The following is a 20729-nucleotide window of genomic DNA, read 5'->3' on the forward strand; positions in this document are numbered from 1 at the left end:
ATTATTATTATTATGTCTAAGGTGGCACCTAGACTTCCGTCTATCTCCACCTGATAAAGTTGACTTTGTGCAGAACCTCTGCAAAATAGACCTGTATGGAAGGTCTCTTCGCCATCAGGGAGAAGCTGTCACCTGCACAGCCGCTCCCCGTTGGCGAATAGACCCTAATGGCCGCCCATATTCACTTGGTGCTGGGCCTGGTCTTCTATTTTAAGTGCCTCATGCACAAAAATCCCGCACCCACCGGAAGTAGTGCTATACCGGTGGGTGCCAGCAATCCCGCTCCCAGGCTGCCCACACCTGAGAGCCAGCAAAAAAATAAAATAAAATAAAAATAAAAATAAATAAATAAAATACATATATACACACACATAATATAAACAAACTAAAAGGAAAAAAAAAAAAAAACACAAATAATCAAAATGTATATAATCAAATCTTAATTAGTAATCATCAGATTATTCCAATGTCTTCTCCGTTGAAAAACAGTTACACAGAACTCTTGCAGTGCTTGAAATTTATCCTGATTAGCAATAAGGTCACTTTCACAGCCTCTAACTAAATTACCAATCTTCACTTTTAGCCTTTCTCTATGTTCAACATACAAACTACAATCATATAATAAATGACTCCAAGTCTCAGGTTGACCGCAAGTGCATAAAGGAGAGCTGACTAGACCAAAGTAATGTAGTTTAAAATTTAATGAGCCATGGCCAGTTAAAATAAACGATGTTACCATAGAAGGAAAAAACCATTTGTTGTTACCATCATAAGTAAATTTAACTGTTGGAATAAACAATCTAGTCACCTCCCCAGTTGCACTAAGATCCCATCTCTGTTGCCACATACCAATCAACCGTGTTAGAACATTTTTCTTAGCTTTAGCTATCTCTATAGTGACATCAGATGTAATATTCGTGAAAGAAACCACTATTCCTTTTTTTAAGTAATAACAAAGGGCCCGATACACAATGTACAAGTCTAGAGGCAAATGCCCGGCCAAAACCTGCATAGCATTCGTTGAGACTGTTCTGCACAAATTAGAAATAACATAAAGCATTGAGCGCTGAATCGATAACAATTTCTGTTTAAATTTAACGTTAGTAACTCTGAAGTACCACACTGATGCTCCGTACGCAACTATGGGTAAGAAGACTGCCTTGTAGTATAAATTTAAAACTTTCCTTTTCAACCCCCAACTGACCGTGTTAATCGAATTATTGCTGCACTAAAGTTTTTAATTTTTTCGTGTAAGTAATTTAAATGTGGGAAAAACGATAATCTATCATCAATTCTTATACCTAGATATTTCACCTCAGATACTAGGGGAATCTGCCTCCCCTTAATTAAAGCTTTTGGCGGTCGCGCATAATTTAGTTTCCCCTTAAGAAGCATCGTAACCGTTTTAGTTGTAGATATCAATAGTTTGTGCAGATCAGCCCACGACACTAGACTTTCTAATACCTGGGCCACTCTTATTTCAAGCACAGCCCTGGATTTACCAGTAATACATAAAACCAAATCATCTGCATATGCAATCTTATGCAGATTTTCAATTGATTGTTCTAGCCATAAATTAAGTACTAAGTTCCAAAAAAGTGGGCCCAATACAGACCCCTGAGGACACCCTCTCGAAAGATTCCTATTAAACTGTAGATGCTTAGCTTTCAGTATAATTTTCCTACAATACAAATAACTCTGTATCGTCCTATACAATAAGTCTGGACATTGCATACCCCTTAATGCAGACAGAATACTCTCATGCCACACCATGTCAAAAACTCCAGTAAAATCTATAAAGATGGCTAACACATACTTATCCTCTGCCTGGTTGGTGAAAAGGGTTGTTCACCACTGAAGATATTTCTGTTGCAAACTGAAAATTGACGGTCCAGACACTTTTATACGGTTGGAAATCGATCCTCGGTTTTCTGGTGGTCGCTAACCAACGATTAATTAATTAATTAGCACTCGATTGGGAATGAAAATCGGTAAAAATATATACAGTGGATATATTATATATACCTTACTCTAATAAAAAAACTAGTTGGAAAACATTGATATAGAAATTGCTAATTTCCGTGTTACTGACAAAAGGCTCTTGTGAATCAACTTACACCACAGTGATACTCAGCATAGAGGTTAAATAACTTTGAAAACTTTTTTTTTTTTTTTTTTTTGCTACTGTTCAGTAGTGTCCACACGATGAATTGAGACACCTTTAATACGACAAGGATTTCATTTAGATGAAAGGAAATGATAAGGATTGCTCAAGCCAGAGTTTTCTCATTGCTTGCATCGTTATTTCATCTGTGGTACAATGATTCAGCTTGAAACTTTCCCGAACCAAAATATCTCTACAATGTCATTTATTCGAGCATGCTTAGTGCATTGTCCAATTGGCAATCTGAAGAATTCCCAGGGAACCTGGCAGTAATTTGTTCAAGATAAGGAATTTTCAGACTGAAACAGGCATTTTCCCAAGTTGTGTTCCGGTCAACGCGCGACGAAAGGGCATCTCACCGAAATTCTGTAACATTTTCGAAGGCATAACTTGCCAGAATATGCACCAAGGTCATCCAAAAACAGTTACTATCTACTCTATATTCGTGTTAACAGCATGGGCTGATTTCCACCCATCCGTCCGGAAATTGTGCCAACCTACGAGCTGTGACAAACGGCATTCCAGCGTTGCTTGACTTCGATAGATCAGAAAGAAGGAAGGGAAAAAAAAAAAAAACGGCACTTGCCCAACTTATTTTCACGTACAGTAAGCATGCAGTGTTTTATACTTGATTTTTAATACTACTAGCTTGCTAGCTGTTGAAATCGTTTTACACCACAAATTTTAGTATTAAAGCCCACAAGTATTAGTGTTTTTTTTTAATTAACTTGCTCTGAAATTTTCTGATGTTAATTAATGTAAATTAAAAATTAATCAACTGGATTAGATAATGTACGGTAAATATTCTTCAATAAAAAGAAACGCATTACATATCTGTAAATGAGAGAGAAGATTTAAACTGACTTGGAAATTTTGGATTATTTTCGGAATTAATTAATGTCAATAATGACATTATTGACAGAGGGCGCCATAAAGTAAACGAAAGACATTTTAAATTGATTAATTGTTCACTTTAAATATTCGGATCAGTTATGCATTGAAAAAAAAAAAAAAAACAATCTATAAGAAGTTAACTTAACTCGCATGTATGCCGAGCTTTCGCTAGCTGATTACAGAGTAATTTCTTCGTGCAGGCTGACAGAAGTGAGACGAACTGAGTTCCAAACTCAATGTACTGTCAGGTGTGGTTGCATATCTGAGGTAGCAAGTTGACGTCCTTGAGCAAATTCAATCTTTGGGCTCGTCAGAGAATCAAGTGTCTGAGGCTATGTCGGGCGACATACTTCCGAATTGAGCTCCGGAAATGAATCAACCGGTATAGAATACTTCGGTTCCTAAAGAGGTAGTCTTAATAGGGGATTCAACTGTAAGGGAGATAGGGAACGTGTTTTGTAAGAAGGATAGATGGCATCGAACCAGAGTATTTCTACCAGGTGTAAAAACTAACCAGGTAGCTAACGATTTATCTGCTCGTAATGAGACTAGTGGGTTCCTGGTAATACATTGGAACGTTGAAAAGTGTCGTGTATTGAGAAACTGCTCTTGTGTCCGTAATTCTGACCAGATGTAAGAGGAAGAATTTCACGATTTTTCAGGCCATGCTATGAAAAATTCATAGCATGGCCCGCCTTATTTGGAAGACGAAATTTATTTTGGAAATGCCTTTCATTCACTTAAAAAGCGGAGATGCGAGGGGTTTTATTGATGACATTAAGTGGACATTAAAGGTTCAGGAAAGCTGCACGTTCAGGGAAAGTCAGTGAAGTATGCACATGATCGACTAACGTCAGTGGTACGACACAAACTACCAGCAATCTAAGACCGCTTGGGAAAAAAAAGCTTTTAAGTAACTATAAGGGGTGCATTAAGCTTGTCAAAAGATATAACGTACAAAACTAAATTTTCTAATACAGTAATGCTAGGAATACAGTTAAATGAATATGAGCTTTTGATTTAGCGAATCGTCTTTCTAACACAATGCCCATATGTACCTTTTGAATCATCTGGATAGATGAAGTCGTTTTCTTTCCGTTTTCATTTTTCATTTCGGGAAAAAGAAAGATAAAGTCAGCTGGAGCCAGCTAGCTTCTTTCTTCCTTCCAGCTTCTAATGAATAAGGGCGGTTGATCTCAGTGACCCCTTTTTGTGAAATTATTTGCAGAATTAACTCGGAATGCGCTGGTGCATTGTCGTGAGTCAACCGTTTTCATGGTGTACTGTTCCACATAAAAGACAGCTGTAAAAATTGCAATTGCAACAGCATTCTACTGCTGTGGATAAAAGGATGTTGAGCGGAAGAAGACAGAGAGTAATTATTAATGGGCATTAGTTAGTTAGGGGAGTCGTTCACGGCTCGGTACTGGGTCCATTGTTGTTTTCAATATTTATTAACGATATTGATGAAGGTATGTCAGGCTAAATGTTTTTGCTGATAATACAAAGGTTGATAGGATGGTTAATGACAGTAATCAGTTATGCTACTGCAACAAATCTAGAAATATTAGACAGTCAGGCTGAGAAGTAGCAGTAATCACGAATAATCCCAAAATATTTATCTGGTTCTATACAGTTGGTATGTTCTCTGCTACCTTGAAGAGTTTTACTCAAGGTAGAAGAAAATGAAAAAGACCGGGCAGTTAATTGTGCAGTCAGACAAACTTTTCTGAATAGTGCCGAGGGGGCTGTTAGGGCAGATCACGAGGATTTATCAATGATATACTGGAAATTTTGCCAGCAGGGATAAGGAGGTAATTATTCCGATATATAAGGCAATGATAAAGCCACATTTTGAGTATGCATACAGGTCTCGAAGCCATATTTTAGGAAGGATAAGGATCGACTGGATCGGGTGCAGACATAGAAAAGCAACGAGATTAGTGAGGGAAACAAAAGGGTACTCTTACCAAGAAAGGCTTCAGTTCTGTAAATTGCTGTCTCTGGAAACTAGGCACCTTCGAGGAGATCTAATTGAAGTATTATGGCTTTGAAGGGATTGAGTAAACTAAATGTTATTGATGGCATCCTTACTCGAGTTCGAATCCTGTCAGTGGCTCTCAGACAAAACACACATAAGGGTTATAAATTTAAAAGGAAGGACGGTTGCAGGATCGATATGTGGAAATTTGCTTTCAGCAAAAGGGCAATTGATTGTGGAATACCAGATAGAACAAATTTCTTTTCTTCTTCTGCAATACCAGATAGAACAAATTTCTATCTGGTATTGCAGAAGAAGGTAATTTGAATAAATTTAAATGGGAAATAGATAAATTAATAAAGGGGATTGACAAATGATGTGGGAAGTATTTGTTTTTATTTATTTATTTTTTTGTTCATTTTTCGGCTGTTGCTATATAAGTTTGCTCCTTAACATCAGTTTCAATATTAATACTTTGCTCTTTTGCCAATATTAATACTATATTAAATGCAAAAGTTATTTAAGAGCTAAGGGGGAGTGGAGTTAAACGCGTTTCAGGACAAAAATGACTCAGGGGTGAAGATTCAGTCAGGCATGAAAATTTCCATGTAGTGTAAACAACTGTTTAGGAAGCTGCATGGTGTTCTGTTTATGATATACGGGACCTTTACAAGTAGAGGAAAGGATATCCTCGACTCCTTTATATAAGAGGACGGTAAGATCCCATTGCTGCCCATGCGGAGCTCAGTTGGTATAATCACCGTCTTCCACACATCGGGTGGAAAATATCTGAGTTCGAATCTTTGAACTCAATGGCGCAAGGAATTTTTATGGGCTTTTTCCACAATGTGGCTGAGTTGGTCGGTTTCAGGCGAAGGTAGCATGGTTTTTTCTCCTGTAAAGTCGGTTTTTTTTTGTCCAGCAAACAGTAAATTGACCAGAGAGCACACCAATATACAGACATTATTGTATATAATGACCTAAGTTGTTAATGCGTCTAAACACCTACTACGACCACAAACGAGACTGCATTTAGTCCCTAACCGTTTCTAGAGCTTCTAGAAATTGGGCAACCGAAATTAGTGAGAATGCTAAGCGATATCCACATGAAATACAACTAGAAGGTGCGGATTGCAAAGGCCCTTAAAGAGAATCAATAAAATGAAGAAAGCAGGTATAGTTTCACTGAGAAGACACAAGTATCGGGGGGAACACAAATTTTAAGTTTTGGGAAGTTACAGAAGTATTTGAGCAGCATGTTGTAGATCATTGGAATAAACTGTCTGCCATGGTTGAAACAGATAGTTCAAGTTCAAAGCGAAATTGAATAGTTACGTTTTGACGACATGGAAGGTATAAACGACAGAAATTCTTTTTTTTTTTTTTTTGGTAAATACAGAAAAAGTCCGCTTTATTGCATCATTTCAACTTTCAACTTATTTCAACTTTTATAATACTAATACTTAAATGTGATAAATATAATAATCTGTATAATTGATAGACAAAACTATACACACTGCCCAAAAAAATGAACCTTTGTATTAAGACTGCCCAGACCGAACAAGTTAATGCATAGCATCAGGTTATGCACAACGAGTTGCCTTGCACTACCCTGAATAAGCAACGCTTCACCAGTGGAGAAGACTAATATTACTTATTCTCGGCGGATACCACCACCGATGTGTGGTGGTATCTGCAGAGAATAAGTAACATTCACAATATGAGGCATTTACAATATCTCATATTGTGAATAACACATTCACAATAGCTCATATTGTAAATAAGACATTACAATAACTCATATTGTGAATAAGATATTCACAATATGAGAATAATCGCCTACTTCGGTGATTTACTATGAACTGACATGATGCTATGCACTCTTGTTCGATTAGTGAATTTTCCATGGTATGGATCAGAATTTCCCGTAGTCTGAGGCTTTCAGCTCCAGACTATGGGAAATTCTGTCTGTGACAGTCGAAAACCATTTTAGACTGTCACAAACAGAAGAAATGCAAAGAAAACAAAGAAAACTGTGGCGTGGGGTGATAACATGTTTGCTTCTTTGAGTATAAAAACTGTCCAGGCTGTTCGGTTGCAGTAATCTGAAGTAAGAATGGAGAAAACCCGTGATCTATTAGACTTTGAAGAAGATCTTATCGGGTGCACGTTTAGAAGGAGCCACGATTCAAGAAACGAAAGACATAACCGGTTTCTCAAAATTTTCTGTCTCAAAGGTCTTTAATGACTGGAAAGCAACCGTTTCTTCCACATTTCAAAGACGTAAATGTGGCAGAAAACAATACTTCAAGAGCGAAGCCATCGTACCCTAAAAAGGAATGTACGGAAAGAGAGGACATCCAGTGTGCAGCAATAACATCAGAATTCAACCAAGCCCAGAACTGCCTTATTTCAACATATTGTAAATAAGGCCCTTACCAAGCCACTTGTTTCAGAGAAAAACAGAAAAATCTCCTTACAATGGAAGAAAGTCATGTGGTGACTACATGCCTTTCTTCCATTGAATCAGACGAATCACGATACACTTTGTTTTTCACTCAAGGTAGGCAGAAAGTGTGGCAAGAACCTCACGAAGCGATGGACTCTGCTTGCCTTGTTAAGACAATCCAAGCATTTGGCGGTGGTATCATGGTATGGGGAATGTCTTGTTTACATGGATTGGGTCCGTTGATACCGCTGGAGGGTTGAATGCCATCCAAGGAGTAATTGAATTTTGTATCAGATCTACTGCACTCTGAAATGTTACACTCTTGCTGGTCACTTTATGGACGACGATGCAACAGAGCATGGTGCTAGAATAGTTCAGAGAACATGACACGGATTTCAGTGTCACATCTTCCCTGGCTCCCACATTCACCTCATCTCAATTCTTTAGAATGTTTAGGATATACATGTATAGGCTGAACAGAGTTATTAGGCAACGAAGTGCTCTTCTTTCAACTTTGTCCCAGCTACGTGACATTTTGCTGGAAGAATGGTTACAATTAGATTATAGAATCCATGCCACATCACACAATTGCTGTTATTCGAAACAAAGTCGGCCCGATGCGATACTGAATAATGGTTCGTATATTTTTGGCCAGTTTGAGTATAAACAAACCTAGTGGGTATTACTTAATAAAAAATCGTCTATAATTCCATTACAGTCCAATTCGCATAGCAAATTGAAAAATAGACAATTTGTTAACTTTCTTCACACATCGTTGAACGCATGTAAGATCTACGAACAGTTTCGAATAACAAATTCTCTAAACATATTCGGTTTGTAGGCATTTCGTGGATTGCTGCATAATCTTCACATTTGGATTTACCGTGTCCGGTGTTATTGTTTTTTTTACTGTTGAGTGAGTAAGAGCAACCTAGCAACTTATTCTTTAGAGGATGGTGCAGCAAACTCATAATGCGCTTAACCTTCGTCCGCTTTTATCAGTTCTAGTGTGAGGGTTCTTTTGTGTCAGTTTGATGCTAAGTGACGCAGGGCCGGCTTAAGGCACGATGGAGAGGTTCCCCCGAACAGGGTGCCAAAATTTAGGGGGCGAAAATTTTCCCCGAAAATTCACTGATTTGCTGTAAATTTTAAGTCGGAAAGGGCGCACCAAAAAATCTCGCACAGGGCGCTGATAGACCTGGGGCCACTTCTGAAGTGGCGTTTTGATTTCCGTCTGGTAAGCTGCATATCGAAGTTGTTTGGTCATTTCAAACAGGAGCCCCAAGATACGGTGTTTATAATCACTATCCTTCCACACCTTGTTTAAAAGGCCTAAGTTTAGATTTATCAATGACGCGAGGAGCTTATGTATTTTTTTTTTATTCGTTTTTTTTTTTTTTCTTCACATTGTGGGTGAGTTAGTCGGTGGCAGGCGGAGGTATCAAGGTTGGGTGATTTTGGTAACGTAATCAGACAAACCGAATATGCCATTTGGTGACATAAAACACATGGGTGTGTGAGAATTAGTTTTGGTAATATCACTGAAATCTCTTATAACAGCGGCAATGGCGAATCTTTTGCACACTGAGAATTAAGAAACAAAAATATAACAATTTTTCTGTGCCGCAGGTAAAACAAAAAAGTAAAATTTCTAAATTTTAATGAGTTAAAATTAGTAAAATTATTGATGTTGTAGAGCAGCGGTTTCCAACCGGTGGTTCGCGAACCCCTATGGGTTCGCACTAAAAATTCTTTAATGGCGTCTGTTAGTTCTTTACATAGGTATATTAAATAGGTATATTATTCTAAACTACAAAATATAACTAATAATAAACAATAAAGTATAATAAAATTAAATAAAAGTAAAGAATTGCCAAAGAAAGAAACCACATCTCCCACAATTCCTTATAATTAGTTTACTATCTTACAGTATATCCTGTTAAATAAATCTGTTTTCCATACTAGATTATTTTTTATTCTCAAGGATCATTATTATGTATAGGTACTTTTTTTTAGAACCTATAGTACTTAGTATCGTGAATGGGTTGAAAGTTGAAAAGATGAAAGAAGATACTTCTTTACATTGGACTTGAACTTCTTTAGATTGTAATTTTCAGGAAATACTTACGAATAAAGGTTGTTCTAGAAAACTGAAGATAAATGAGGAAGAAGAAAAATTGGTTCTGTGAGTTTGAACTTGGACAGTAAAAGGATGTTGACTGGTTGCGGCACGTGTTCGGACTGCTTTGAAAGAAAGAGCGGGAATTACAGAAGCTAATTCAGAAGAACAGTGCCCATGCAAGTATCTATAAAAAAGGCATGGAAACAGAGAGTGGAGAGACAAGACATTAATTAATCTAACTGCCCTCTTTTAAATGGAATCTAGAAGCCTGGGAGAGGTTTTGGGGGCACTGCCCCAGATGGGAACAATATTCCATGTTAGGGCAGATTTGTGATTTGTACAGAGTGAACAGCTGTTTGGAAGAAAAGTAACACCGAGAGCGAAAGAGAAAACCCAGTTTTTAGATGCAGAGGAGCAGTATTTGTAATGTGCTTTATGCCAAGAGAGATTGGAAGTCAGGGTAACCAAGATCTTGCCCAGAAATCGGAGCGTCATCGAAGATAAGCATAGGAGCAGAAGAATCCTTTTTGCGATATATAAGACACGACTGAATTTTAGAAGGATTGAAATTAAGTTATCTTTGCCCCACTGGAGTATTACCCGAAGGTCAGCATTTAAGAATTTCACAGTGGATACTCGAGAAGTTGAAGCTGTTTGAGCAGGGCAAGGTTTCTCAAACTGGAAGGTGGAATGCAATCGAAATGTGCTGTGCTATCGTCAGCAAAACTATGGATAGAATTTCCGGTCAATGGAAGAAGGTCATTAATATACAAGAGGAAAAGAGTGAGAGAAAGAACTGAATTTTGGAGGACACCAGCATTCGTGGAGAAGTTAGAAGACAGAAAGCCGTCTACCATCACACTCAGTGAGCAGTCAGAGAGAAAACTGGACATTCAATTACAAAGAACAGCTAGAAAACCATAGAATGAAAGCTTATTTAGAAGACCTTTATGCAAAGCACGATCAAAAGCCTTTGAAATGAAAAGAGCAATGGCTTGAGTTTCACCAAACTTTTCCATTGAATTTGTCCATAGATGGGTAACATAAGCCAGAATATCTCCAGTGGAACGACACTGACGGAATTCATACTGGCAATCGTTGATCAGATGAAAAATTTCCAGATGCTGTAGTTTAAGAGTTGGCGGTTAATTGATTTCTCCATTACTTAGGAAAGAGTAGAAGTAATCACAATGGGGGCGATAATTGGATGGAAGGGATTTGTCACCCTTTTTAGGAACTGGCTGGATATGAGCAAATTTCCAAGCAAAAGGAAAAATTAACCCTTTGGAATAAGGAACTGAAAAAAGACGACACAAAACAGGAGTAAGTTCAAGGGCACAGGTTTTGAGAACAAGTGGAGAAATACCACCAGCAACTGGAGCTTTCTTAGCATCAGATTCATCAAACTACTTCTGACATCCTCTTGACCGAAGACCACAGAAGGCATTGAATGGAGTGTACTGGAATGGTTTGAGGTGATTTATCAAGATCACCAATACATGAGTTGGAAGAAAAGTAGGATGCTAGCAGGTAAGCTTTATCCTTGGTTGAAGTGATGATAGAATCATCTGTATTAGACAGAGGTGGGAACAGAGATGGGAAAAAATTGTGGCCAATAGCTTTGGCAAGAGACCAGAATGCTCAGTTACCATTTGGCCAAGAAGCAAGTTTTCTACTCTTAGCCTGTTTGGACTGATTCATAACTACTTTACAAAGTACATTATAAATAATACTTAATAATAATTTTTATTATTATGCAATGTCGCTTATAAAAACGTAGTACTGGAAATATTTTATAATAAAAATTCAGAAATATTATACGATTTCAGAGAATATAGGCTTAGTGGTTAAAATATTAGGTTGAAAGGGGTTCGCGTGTCAAGAAAGGTTGGGAACCGCTGTTGTAAAGTAATTATTGAACTACGAACTGTGAATCTTTACTCGCAAGTGGCACTGTAATTCAATAGCTATCAACTTTAGCTAAACCGCTGCTGAACCCCTACTGGTGCCACCTGGTGAGATTTCGTCAAAGCTTTTAAGAATCTACGATTAGGATTCTAAAAAGTCCATAAAGATATTAGGTGCAAAGTATACGATCTAATCCGATCATTATCATAAAATAAAATATGCATGACCCATTGTTAATTACGGCTTTGTTTATAGGCTACTATTAGTAGTTACAATCAACGCGTAAATTCTTATGACTTTGGGGTATAGAAAGTGTCCAAATGTGTCAAAGTTTAGAAACGTTTAGTTAAATGTTTCAAATATTTAATAATAATTATTACATAAATTTATTATTTTTTTGTATGATAGGTTTTGAAGTTTAGCGTATTAGTATTAATTAGAGTGTATTTTCCCTGCACGCACACCGATATTTTAGTTTATACCGAAAGTGAAAATTCTTTCTAAATGTTAAATTTAATTTCAATAACATGAACACAACAACAAAATGTTCTTTCACTAAAGTTTTCTTTATTTTTTTCGTTCAATAATTTCCAATAATTATCAAGTACAAATGTGTCTGGTACGAATCGCATATTTATTAGACACTTCATTGTCCCAACTTATATTTTTAATTCATTTTGGAATTCGTGAGGGAGATATCGTAAAATATATTAATTACTTACCTGTTCCAGTTCTCTTTCAATCTCTAATGCACGTTCTACTAACATTGCACGTATGGAGTGCTGCTTAATCTTCGCATTTGGATTTACCGTGTCTGGTGTTATCGTTTTTTTACTATTGATCGAGGAAGGCATCCTAGCAACTTACTCTTCAGAGGATGGTGCAGCAAACTCTTAATGCGCTTAACCTCCTTCTGCTTTTATCAGTTCCAGTGAGAGGGCGCTTTTGCGTCAGTGTGATGCGAAGTGACGTTTGTGCCTTTAATCAAAATGCTTGATCCACCTCTTCCTGAATGGCGGAGTTATGTGATATTTATATTCTGATGGTAGGAAGTTAGGGAGTAAGTTACCGAATGAATTGAATTGTTTGTATATTCTAAATAGGCATTTTATTTTTAATGTAGGTGTGATGTTTAAAAGGCTTAAGTGTCATATGTGAAATCTGTGTTTTACCATTCTGGAATTAACTTGTAGCTGCTTCGATGTCACTTTATTTGTTTTCTTATATGCTATTTCGTCCTTTGAGGATCAGATATGTTGCTGAGAATAAAAGGTTTTTGCCTCCGAATGTAACCACCACGGAAACTAGAAGTGTGTTCGACCAGTGTATAATGGAACCTATACGGGAGGCAATTTGCAAAGGACATGTAGACGAGAATGACAATTATTCTTTTTTAAAATTATTATGTGTAATTTTTGTGCAAGATAAACGCTCAAAATACATTAGCTCCACTGCGGAGGAAAAACACTTCTATACACCATCCCATTTTCTTTTGTAATTGAATATATGTAGCAATACTCAACTAATATATAACCATGCACGTCAATTTCAAACATTTCAGCATTTAACAAAACAATTCAGCTCTGTTCACAGGGGCGTTCCTAAGGAATGTGATATGCATTGCCCGGTGCCATTTGAAATTTGTCACCCCTTTCAAATTTTTCATATGTGTATGTAAGTTTCAGGTTTCCAGGTGCCCCTTGAATGTTGGCATCTGGGTGCAGTGCACTCCTTGCACCCTTGTCACGGCCCATCCCTGACTGTTCAACAAACTCAAACTTCATGTTTCGGATTTCGATTAAAAAAAAAAAAATTGTGGTCATCAGAAGATTGGGATAAAAATTCTTACCTAGGGAGCGGGATGCTCTTATTAAATCAACAATCACTTACTCAACAAAACTGAAAAGCATGGTTTAGATCACTTTCCCCCACCCTCCACTGCTATAAACATTAATTAAAAGAAGTGATGTATTAATAAAATAATTCTTTGGTTGGGGGGGGGGGGGGCTCTTACACCATCCTGTGTCACTTTTGAGTGAATGTACCACCAACTGAAAATATCAAAGAAAATAAGTGAAACTAAAAAGAACTGGTATGTGACACCCATGATATATGACAAAGCAACCTTTAAAATATGCACCATGAATAAATGAAATCAACATCAGGAACATTTCTGATTTCATAATATAATCTCAGAAAATGTTCCTAAATATCTTTTTTTTTTTTTAAGTTCATAAATGTATCAAATCTTGCCGTATAACTGGATGGAGTGATATTGCAAGAATTTAAATGAAATAATATATAAGTGAATTGTCCCTTACAATGTATTCTGTTTTCTTTATTCCAAATATAAAAATGCAGGTAATCAGCATTTGAAATATTGATGCCTCATTGCATCAATATGTGCACTGCCATGCTACCTGTGTAGGTAGCATGGCAGTCACTGTTCGAATACAGTTTGGAAAAGGCCTGGGTTCAAATTTTGCTGTGATGAAAGGAATTTTTATGGACTTTTTTCCACTGTGACTAAGTTGGTCTTGTGTAAGGCTGCATAATTTTTACCTGGAAACTTGGTTTTTCTTGAACAAAATGCCAACCATAGAATACATGAAATTTATAAACATAATACACTGATGTCCATTAGTTGCTTTTGTGCAAAAAGAAATAGCAGCAGAAGCTATAGTGTACCAATTATAATAGAGACATCCTAAGGCGCATTTAGGGCTAGAGCCTCAAGCTGCGAACAAATTTAGACTATGTATATAAAGTGCTTAGCATCATAATACACAGCCATTTCTGAATAAACAGAAAATTTTAAGGTGGCATCGTTTTAGGTTATATCTCATATTGTGAATGCCTTCACAACGAGTTGCCATGATGTTGCACTACTTCGAATAAGTAACGCTTCACCTAAGGAGAAGACTAGTGTTAGTCTTCTCCTTAGGTGAAGTAACATCTGAGAATAAGTAACACTAGTCTTCTCCTTAGGTGAAGCGTTACTTATTCGAAGTAGTGCAACATCATGGCAACTCGTTGTGAAGGCATTCACAATATGAGATATAACCTAAAACGATGCCACCTTAAAATTTTCTGTTTATTCAGAAATGGCTGTGTATTATGATGCTAAGCACTTTATATACATAGAGACATCCTTGCAAATATAGTATTAGTATTTGTGGAAAATGATGCAAGGAATTAAGGTTATACAGCATGAGCCAAAAAAAAGTGAGGGGAACCCTTATCTGTATATTCCCTCTGACAATTTTCCTTCCTTAAATTTATTCCAACTATCCACTTCTGCAATGCCAGATGGAAGTTGGATCTAACAATCAATCTTTGGCTGAAAGTAAATTTTTGCTCATCTACCCTGCAACCATTCTTTTACAAGTTAAATTTATGTTATCCAAGGAAGAGTATGGATGCAATCAGCATTTAATTTACTAAAATCATTTAAAGCTTTGAAACACTTCAGTTAGGTCTCATCACAGATGCTTAGTTTTCAGATACTGCAGTTTGTAGAACTGATGTCTTTCTCGGTTAGAGTACCCTATTGTGTCTCCATCTAATCTTGTTGCTCTTTCTGTACCCATTTGAAGAGATCTACATCCTGAAATGATTTCTTCCAGATCTGCATGTAGTACTCAAGCCACAGCCTAGCCATTGCTTTATGCAGTGGGATAATTACCTCCTTACCCCTGCCAAAAAAATTCCTGTATATCAAGAACTTTGTCAGACTAAATTGTTCTAAGGTTTTTTGACTTCTGCACCACCTTGAGTGTGGTACCACCCAAATAGTATGTTATTCTGAGATTGCAGCTACCCATACATGTTATCTTATATTATCAAATGTTAAACTTCAGTTGCCACTTCTTTACCCATCTACCTAATTTTTACGGATCTTGTTTTAGTAGTAGTAGCATGTCTTGATTACTGCCATTAACCATCCTGCCAACCTTTGTATCATCTGCAAACTTAGGCAATAAGCTGGATATGCCTACATCATTAATAAATTTTTAAAACTGTAAATAAATTGTAAGGGACAAGCACTAAACTCTAAGGGACTCCACTAAAAACATCAGTCGAAGAAGAGGTGCCTGTTTGTAACCACCCTCTGTCTTCTACCACTCAACTATAATACTAGTATTTTGATATTTACAGTATTGAAAACTTTGCTTTTATGAAATTCAGAGAGTGAATTTAGAAATTGCTATACAAATTTATTTATCAGGCAGAACACATCATATTTTACCTTATAAATACAGGTAGAAATGATGTTTTATGATAAAAAACACATATTTTCTTTTCTTTTATGATATAAAGCATCATATATCATCAAGTTGTTTTATGATATAAATCTCATATATAAATTTCCTATTTCTATTACTGCTTCAAGATTTCTCAAAAAAATTAATATGCTAGTTCTCTCTCTCAGGGTAACTTGGGATTTTTTTTTTTTTTGGCTGGTGCAGCATAAGCCTCAGGTTTCCTTGCACCATGTAGCTAATAATAATAATAAGTATACAAGGGAAAAATAAGTAAAATAATTGGTGGTATGGTATGTTAAGGCAAAAAAGGATATTTATTTTTAGTAATAAATGAATAACCATTTATGGTATTTTGGTTAAACAACATTTAGGATTTTAGTGATTACTTACCACCATCATTCTGTTTTTATTTATGTTACTCCCAACTTGAAATAATTCATTTATTGGTATTTTATTTTTATGTTATTTTATTTTATTTCAAAGTATGCACAACAGTTGACCCATTTATTGCGTATAACAAAGGAGGAAAAGAAAATACAGTCATGCAGTTAATAATAAACAATTAATACAATAGCAAAACAGTATAAGAACTAATTAATACAATTACAGAAAAATATAATAAACAATAATACAATAATAAGACAAAATTCAAAATTTCAACCAATCTGACAAGAAAGATATGAATAATACAGTTTAGAGCAAGCAGTTTAGCTCCATGCTACCTATGGGAGATGATGCTAAAAAGACAAAATTATGGAAAAAGCTTCACATAAGACTAAATGTGGAGATGGTTAGTTGATTAAAGTGTATTCTTAATATATTAAAATCAAAAGCTTTATTTAGCTGTGTACTGGAAATAGTGGAGCAGTCTGTTATGATTATATTTTTAAAAATTATACTTATTTAGTAAAATGAAATGGGTAAAGTGAAATAATGTGCAGCTGATGCACACTTTTAGCAGACCTTTTTGCCTACAGTTGGAGTGATTTGGCTGGAACTATCCATGTCTATTGTATTCTGATTTAATTGTCTGTGTCAAGAATCCATTTCTCTGTCAGTAAAATGACTAAAGCTCACAAACATATTTAGAAAAGGCACAAAACTTTCATAAACACAGACCTCTCATATGGCAGATATGAGAGGTCTGTGTCACAACATGAAAATGACTTGACTGTCATTTGAAGGCATTAAGGATTAAACTCAAAAACTAGTCAGTAAAGTGGCTTAAAGTGGTGAAAACCATGTTTAGACTTCATAGCAAAAGCTGCAGCATCCCTTATCTCTTATCATGTAATAGGAGTCATGTCTTTTCAGGTAACAATGGGTATCATGGCAAGATTCTATATTCCTTACATTTTGAGGGTACAGCTTTAAAACAGTTTTTACAGGCTGCCCACTAGATAGTCCACCACACAGAACTTGTTAATAAGCTAGAAAATGACCTCAGCCTATGGAAATTAAGGTCACCTTCAAACTCTAGCCATTTTTCCCTGCTTATATAAATACACTTGTTTTTTTTTTATTTAACCTTAAATTGATGCTCAGCTTCACATATTCATAATTTTCTGGCTACCATTCATATTTGCATCGTGTACTTCCTTTATGTATATTTTTATTTTACCTCTTTTTGTAGATATCTTTTCTAAAATAATATCTTAACCAATAATATATCAAAAGAAAATCTGAGAAATTAGAATAATTCAAAAAATCAACAGAATGACCTAGATGTGTTATTGGAGTTCACCAGATATTTTTTGTTTAGGAACTATTAGAACTAGTATTAGTATTAGCAATGACCACATAGTGCAAGGAAGCCTATGGCTTATAATGCACCAGCCAAAAAATAATAATAATAAAATAAACTAAAAAATAAAATGAAATAATAAGATTAAAATAATAAGAAGAAAATTTAAAATTTATTTGATAGATACAGCTCTTGAATGATAGTTACTACACAAAATTGGCCTCTCTTGCCGAGTGGTGAAATGCAATGATACAGCAGTATGTATGTTTGAGTTGACCACGGTTTAAGCCTACTTGATGAACAGTCTTTTAAACTTTTCTGACTGTAAGTGGCTGTCCAAAAGTGTTAAACACAAAAAATTACCGAAAAAAAAAAATTTTTTTTTTTTTTTTGCATAGACTTTTGTAAGTTATTCTTGTTGAAAATGCCAAAAGAGAGAAATCTAAACATTGTTCTTTTATCAGTCTTCTGTGTTTGAAAGTCATGTCTGTGATGGAGATAATTTTTAATATGCATCTGTTCCCACGTAATCCACTTTGATCCCTAGTTCAAGAGTCAAAGTATGATCTGGAAATGTACACATATTTTCCACCAAGGAATTCCTTGTTTCTTTTGCAATTTTTTTGCGATGCTCAGAGTGGTGCTTATTGATTACTTGGAGGATGTAACTACAATCATGAGCCACTATTATGCACAATTGTTAAACTACTGAAGTCAACAAAATGAAGTGGTGAGGGAAGTTATATTGTGGTGTCCTTTTCCACTATGGCAGTGAAAACACACAAGTCCAATGTTGTCTTGTTCGTTGTAAATGCCACATTTCAGAATCTGTGCTCACCGCAAACTTGTTTCTAAAAGCTGGTTCCTAATGGCTTCTTCCTTCTTATGAAACCTCAGAGCACTTTCATGTACTAAGATTTCAGTTAGATGAAGAGGTGATATAAGAGACTGGATTGCACTGACTTACTTTTTTGTCTTATAAAAGGACTTGGGCACCACTGGAGAAAGGTGATTGCAGTTAAGAATTGTGTTTGACTACAAATAAGAACTTTTTTTCAAAAGTGACATTTTTTCATGAAATTCTACAAACTTTTTAACTACCTTTGTAATAAAGGATTTTTTTTTTTTTTTGCACACAGCATAGGCCAAATGAATTAGTTCCTGTAGGTAGGATATAATTACATATTTTTAATTTGAAAGTAAGAGTTTAAGAAAGCTTAGGATTATACATAATGAATTATAATCAGCAAAACATTTTGAGAGTTTTGCTGATTATAAACCCACCACCCAGACTGCACTGTTTCAAAGCTTGTTGGCTTTTCATCAGTGGGCAAGTAGGTACCCCGGGTATACAATGAGTGAGTAACCAGGCATTATCACAAATTGTTATTTTATATGTAAAATGCTTTTCATATAAATTGTTAGTCATACTCATTAACATATAATTATTTATTCCATATAGGATGCTACGTTCATCAGTTCCATTAGGGAAAACTAACAAAGTGCTTGTATGTGGTTACCATAGCACTGGAAAAACATCCATTTTGGAACAGTTGATATATGGAACGTTCCCCAGTAGTTCAGTAAGTGTAACACATATGTAATAGTAATAAAGTATAGTGCAATACAATATTTATTTATTCTTTGTCAACAGTTTAGTTATTATTTTATATAACTAATAACTAGTTTAGTTTTACTTTAATTACCCTTTGCTACACTCTTCCCCCCACCTCAAATAATGGGAAGGAATTGTTTGAGGAGGGGATACCACCACCACCCAGACGGCACTGTTTCAAAGCTTGTTGGCTTTTCATCAGTGGGCGAGAGGTACCCCTGGTGTACAATGAGTAACAATCTAGTTATGAAGTATAACTCTGCAATATGAGAGATGCCAGACAATGTGCAATAGTAAAGACTAAAAAGGAGTACAGGAAATTTATCTCGAATAACATTAGTCTTCTCTACTGGTGAAGCATTGCTTTGCCAGTGGAGAAGACTAACGTTATTCGAGGTAGTGCAGTATCACGGTGACTCGTTGTGAAGGCATTCACAATATGAAATGTAACAAAAACAATGCTTCAGTGATACTATGAACTAAAATAGTTCATCCAGTAAATTTCCCGTAGTCTGACGCTTTCAGCCCTAAACCCCTTTTTTAGTCTTTAATTAAGATCTTTATTGCATTCCAATAATATGACCCTTTATGCCTCATTAATCCTTCATTATCTTCAAATCTATTGTATTATTATTATTTTAATGGTATTGGAGCTTGTCACCCATGTCCATTTGTGTATTTTGTCTTAAAGTGAGTTATTGGTAAAAGCCTATGCTACAAATGCTATATAACACTATTGTACTTGGAAAGCAAAGCTGCATTTCATATGTAGCTTTGAGAAAACAAAGTCTGCTGCTTAGTGCACCACTTTCTCATTGTGGAGGCATTCTGTCATGAGTCACATTGGTATTAATTCTACTTTAAATAAAACTCTCTATTCCAATGAAGAAGTATGTTGCAGTTTTATTTAAAGTGTTTGTCACTACCAAGGCTCAATTGCAATCCTATTTGGGATCTTATCAGTGGGCAGGTTAGGCAAAAGAGTGCTTACTTTATAAGGTAATATTTTTACCAATTGTAAAAATATCTGGTTTAAACGTACTAGTACTGTTAAATTTAAAAATAAAATCAGTTCACTGCAAAGATCTATGTTACTTACTATTCTGAGAGTGTATAAATCGGTATCTATGAATGCCCTGCAAGTTATTGTGGGGGGTTCTTCCTCTTGATATGTATGTTACTTATAGAGGTTGTAGTTATTTTACTAGAAAGGTATGCAGATTTCATTTTTGGGTTTAACCAATGATGTGACAATTTATAGAAAATTGGCAAATAAACAAATTGTGTAAATTAGTTGAGAATTGGCAAGAACGCTGGAATTGCAGTGATACTGGTGTTGTGATCAGGTTATTTATATAAGTTAAATTTTAATAATAAATTGGATAAATGGTTTCATATTAGTATGGAAACATCTTTCTTGATAACAGGACATGGCTTTTTGAGCGCTAAGTTGTGAATTAGGTTTAGAATCAGATCCTCATTGTTCTTGTCATGCATTGGAAACATGGGAACGTGTGTTGTATGAGTGTTCAATTTATGAGCAGTTTAGAACAGCTCTCAGAAATGTTGTGCCTGACTTTATAGAGG

General features: G+C 35.7%; 2 protein-coding genes across 4 annotated transcripts in view; one reads left to right on the plus strand and one right to left on the minus strand.

Moving 5' to 3' along the window:
- The window catches only part of LOC150078639 (alanine aminotransferase 2-like), a 105303-nt gene extending 92897 nt beyond the window's left edge, over nucleotides 1-12406 (minus strand). For all 3 annotated transcript variants that reach the window (XM_090383674.1, XM_090383673.1, XM_090383672.1), the window contains exon 1: nucleotides 12241-12406. In XM_090383674.1, the coding sequence (XP_090239800.1) occupies nucleotides 12241-12372 (132 nt within the window). In that variant the 5' untranslated portion in view covers nucleotides 12373-12406. The remainder of the gene's footprint in view (nucleotides 1-12240) is intronic.
- Nucleotides 12407-12477: 71 nt separating this feature from the next.
- kappaB-Ras (NFKB inhibitor interacting Ras like 1) overlaps nucleotides 12478-20729 on the plus strand; it is a 42512-nt gene continuing 34260 nt past the window's right edge. Inside the window, exons 1-2 of the mRNA XM_090382712.1 lie at nucleotides 12478-12578; nucleotides 18990-19110. Coding sequence (XP_090238838.1) covers nucleotides 18991-19110 — 120 coding nt within the window. The 5' untranslated portion in view covers nucleotides 12478-12578; nucleotide 18990. The remainder of the gene's footprint in view (nucleotides 12579-18989; nucleotides 19111-20729) is intronic.

This window comes from Mastigoproctus giganteus, chromosome 10 (assembly GCF_048544385.1).
Source record: "Mastigoproctus giganteus isolate SK-2022 chromosome 10, ASM4854438v1, whole genome shotgun sequence".
NCBI classification, from domain to species: Eukaryota; Metazoa; Arthropoda; class Arachnida; order Uropygi; family Thelyphonidae; genus Mastigoproctus; species Mastigoproctus giganteus.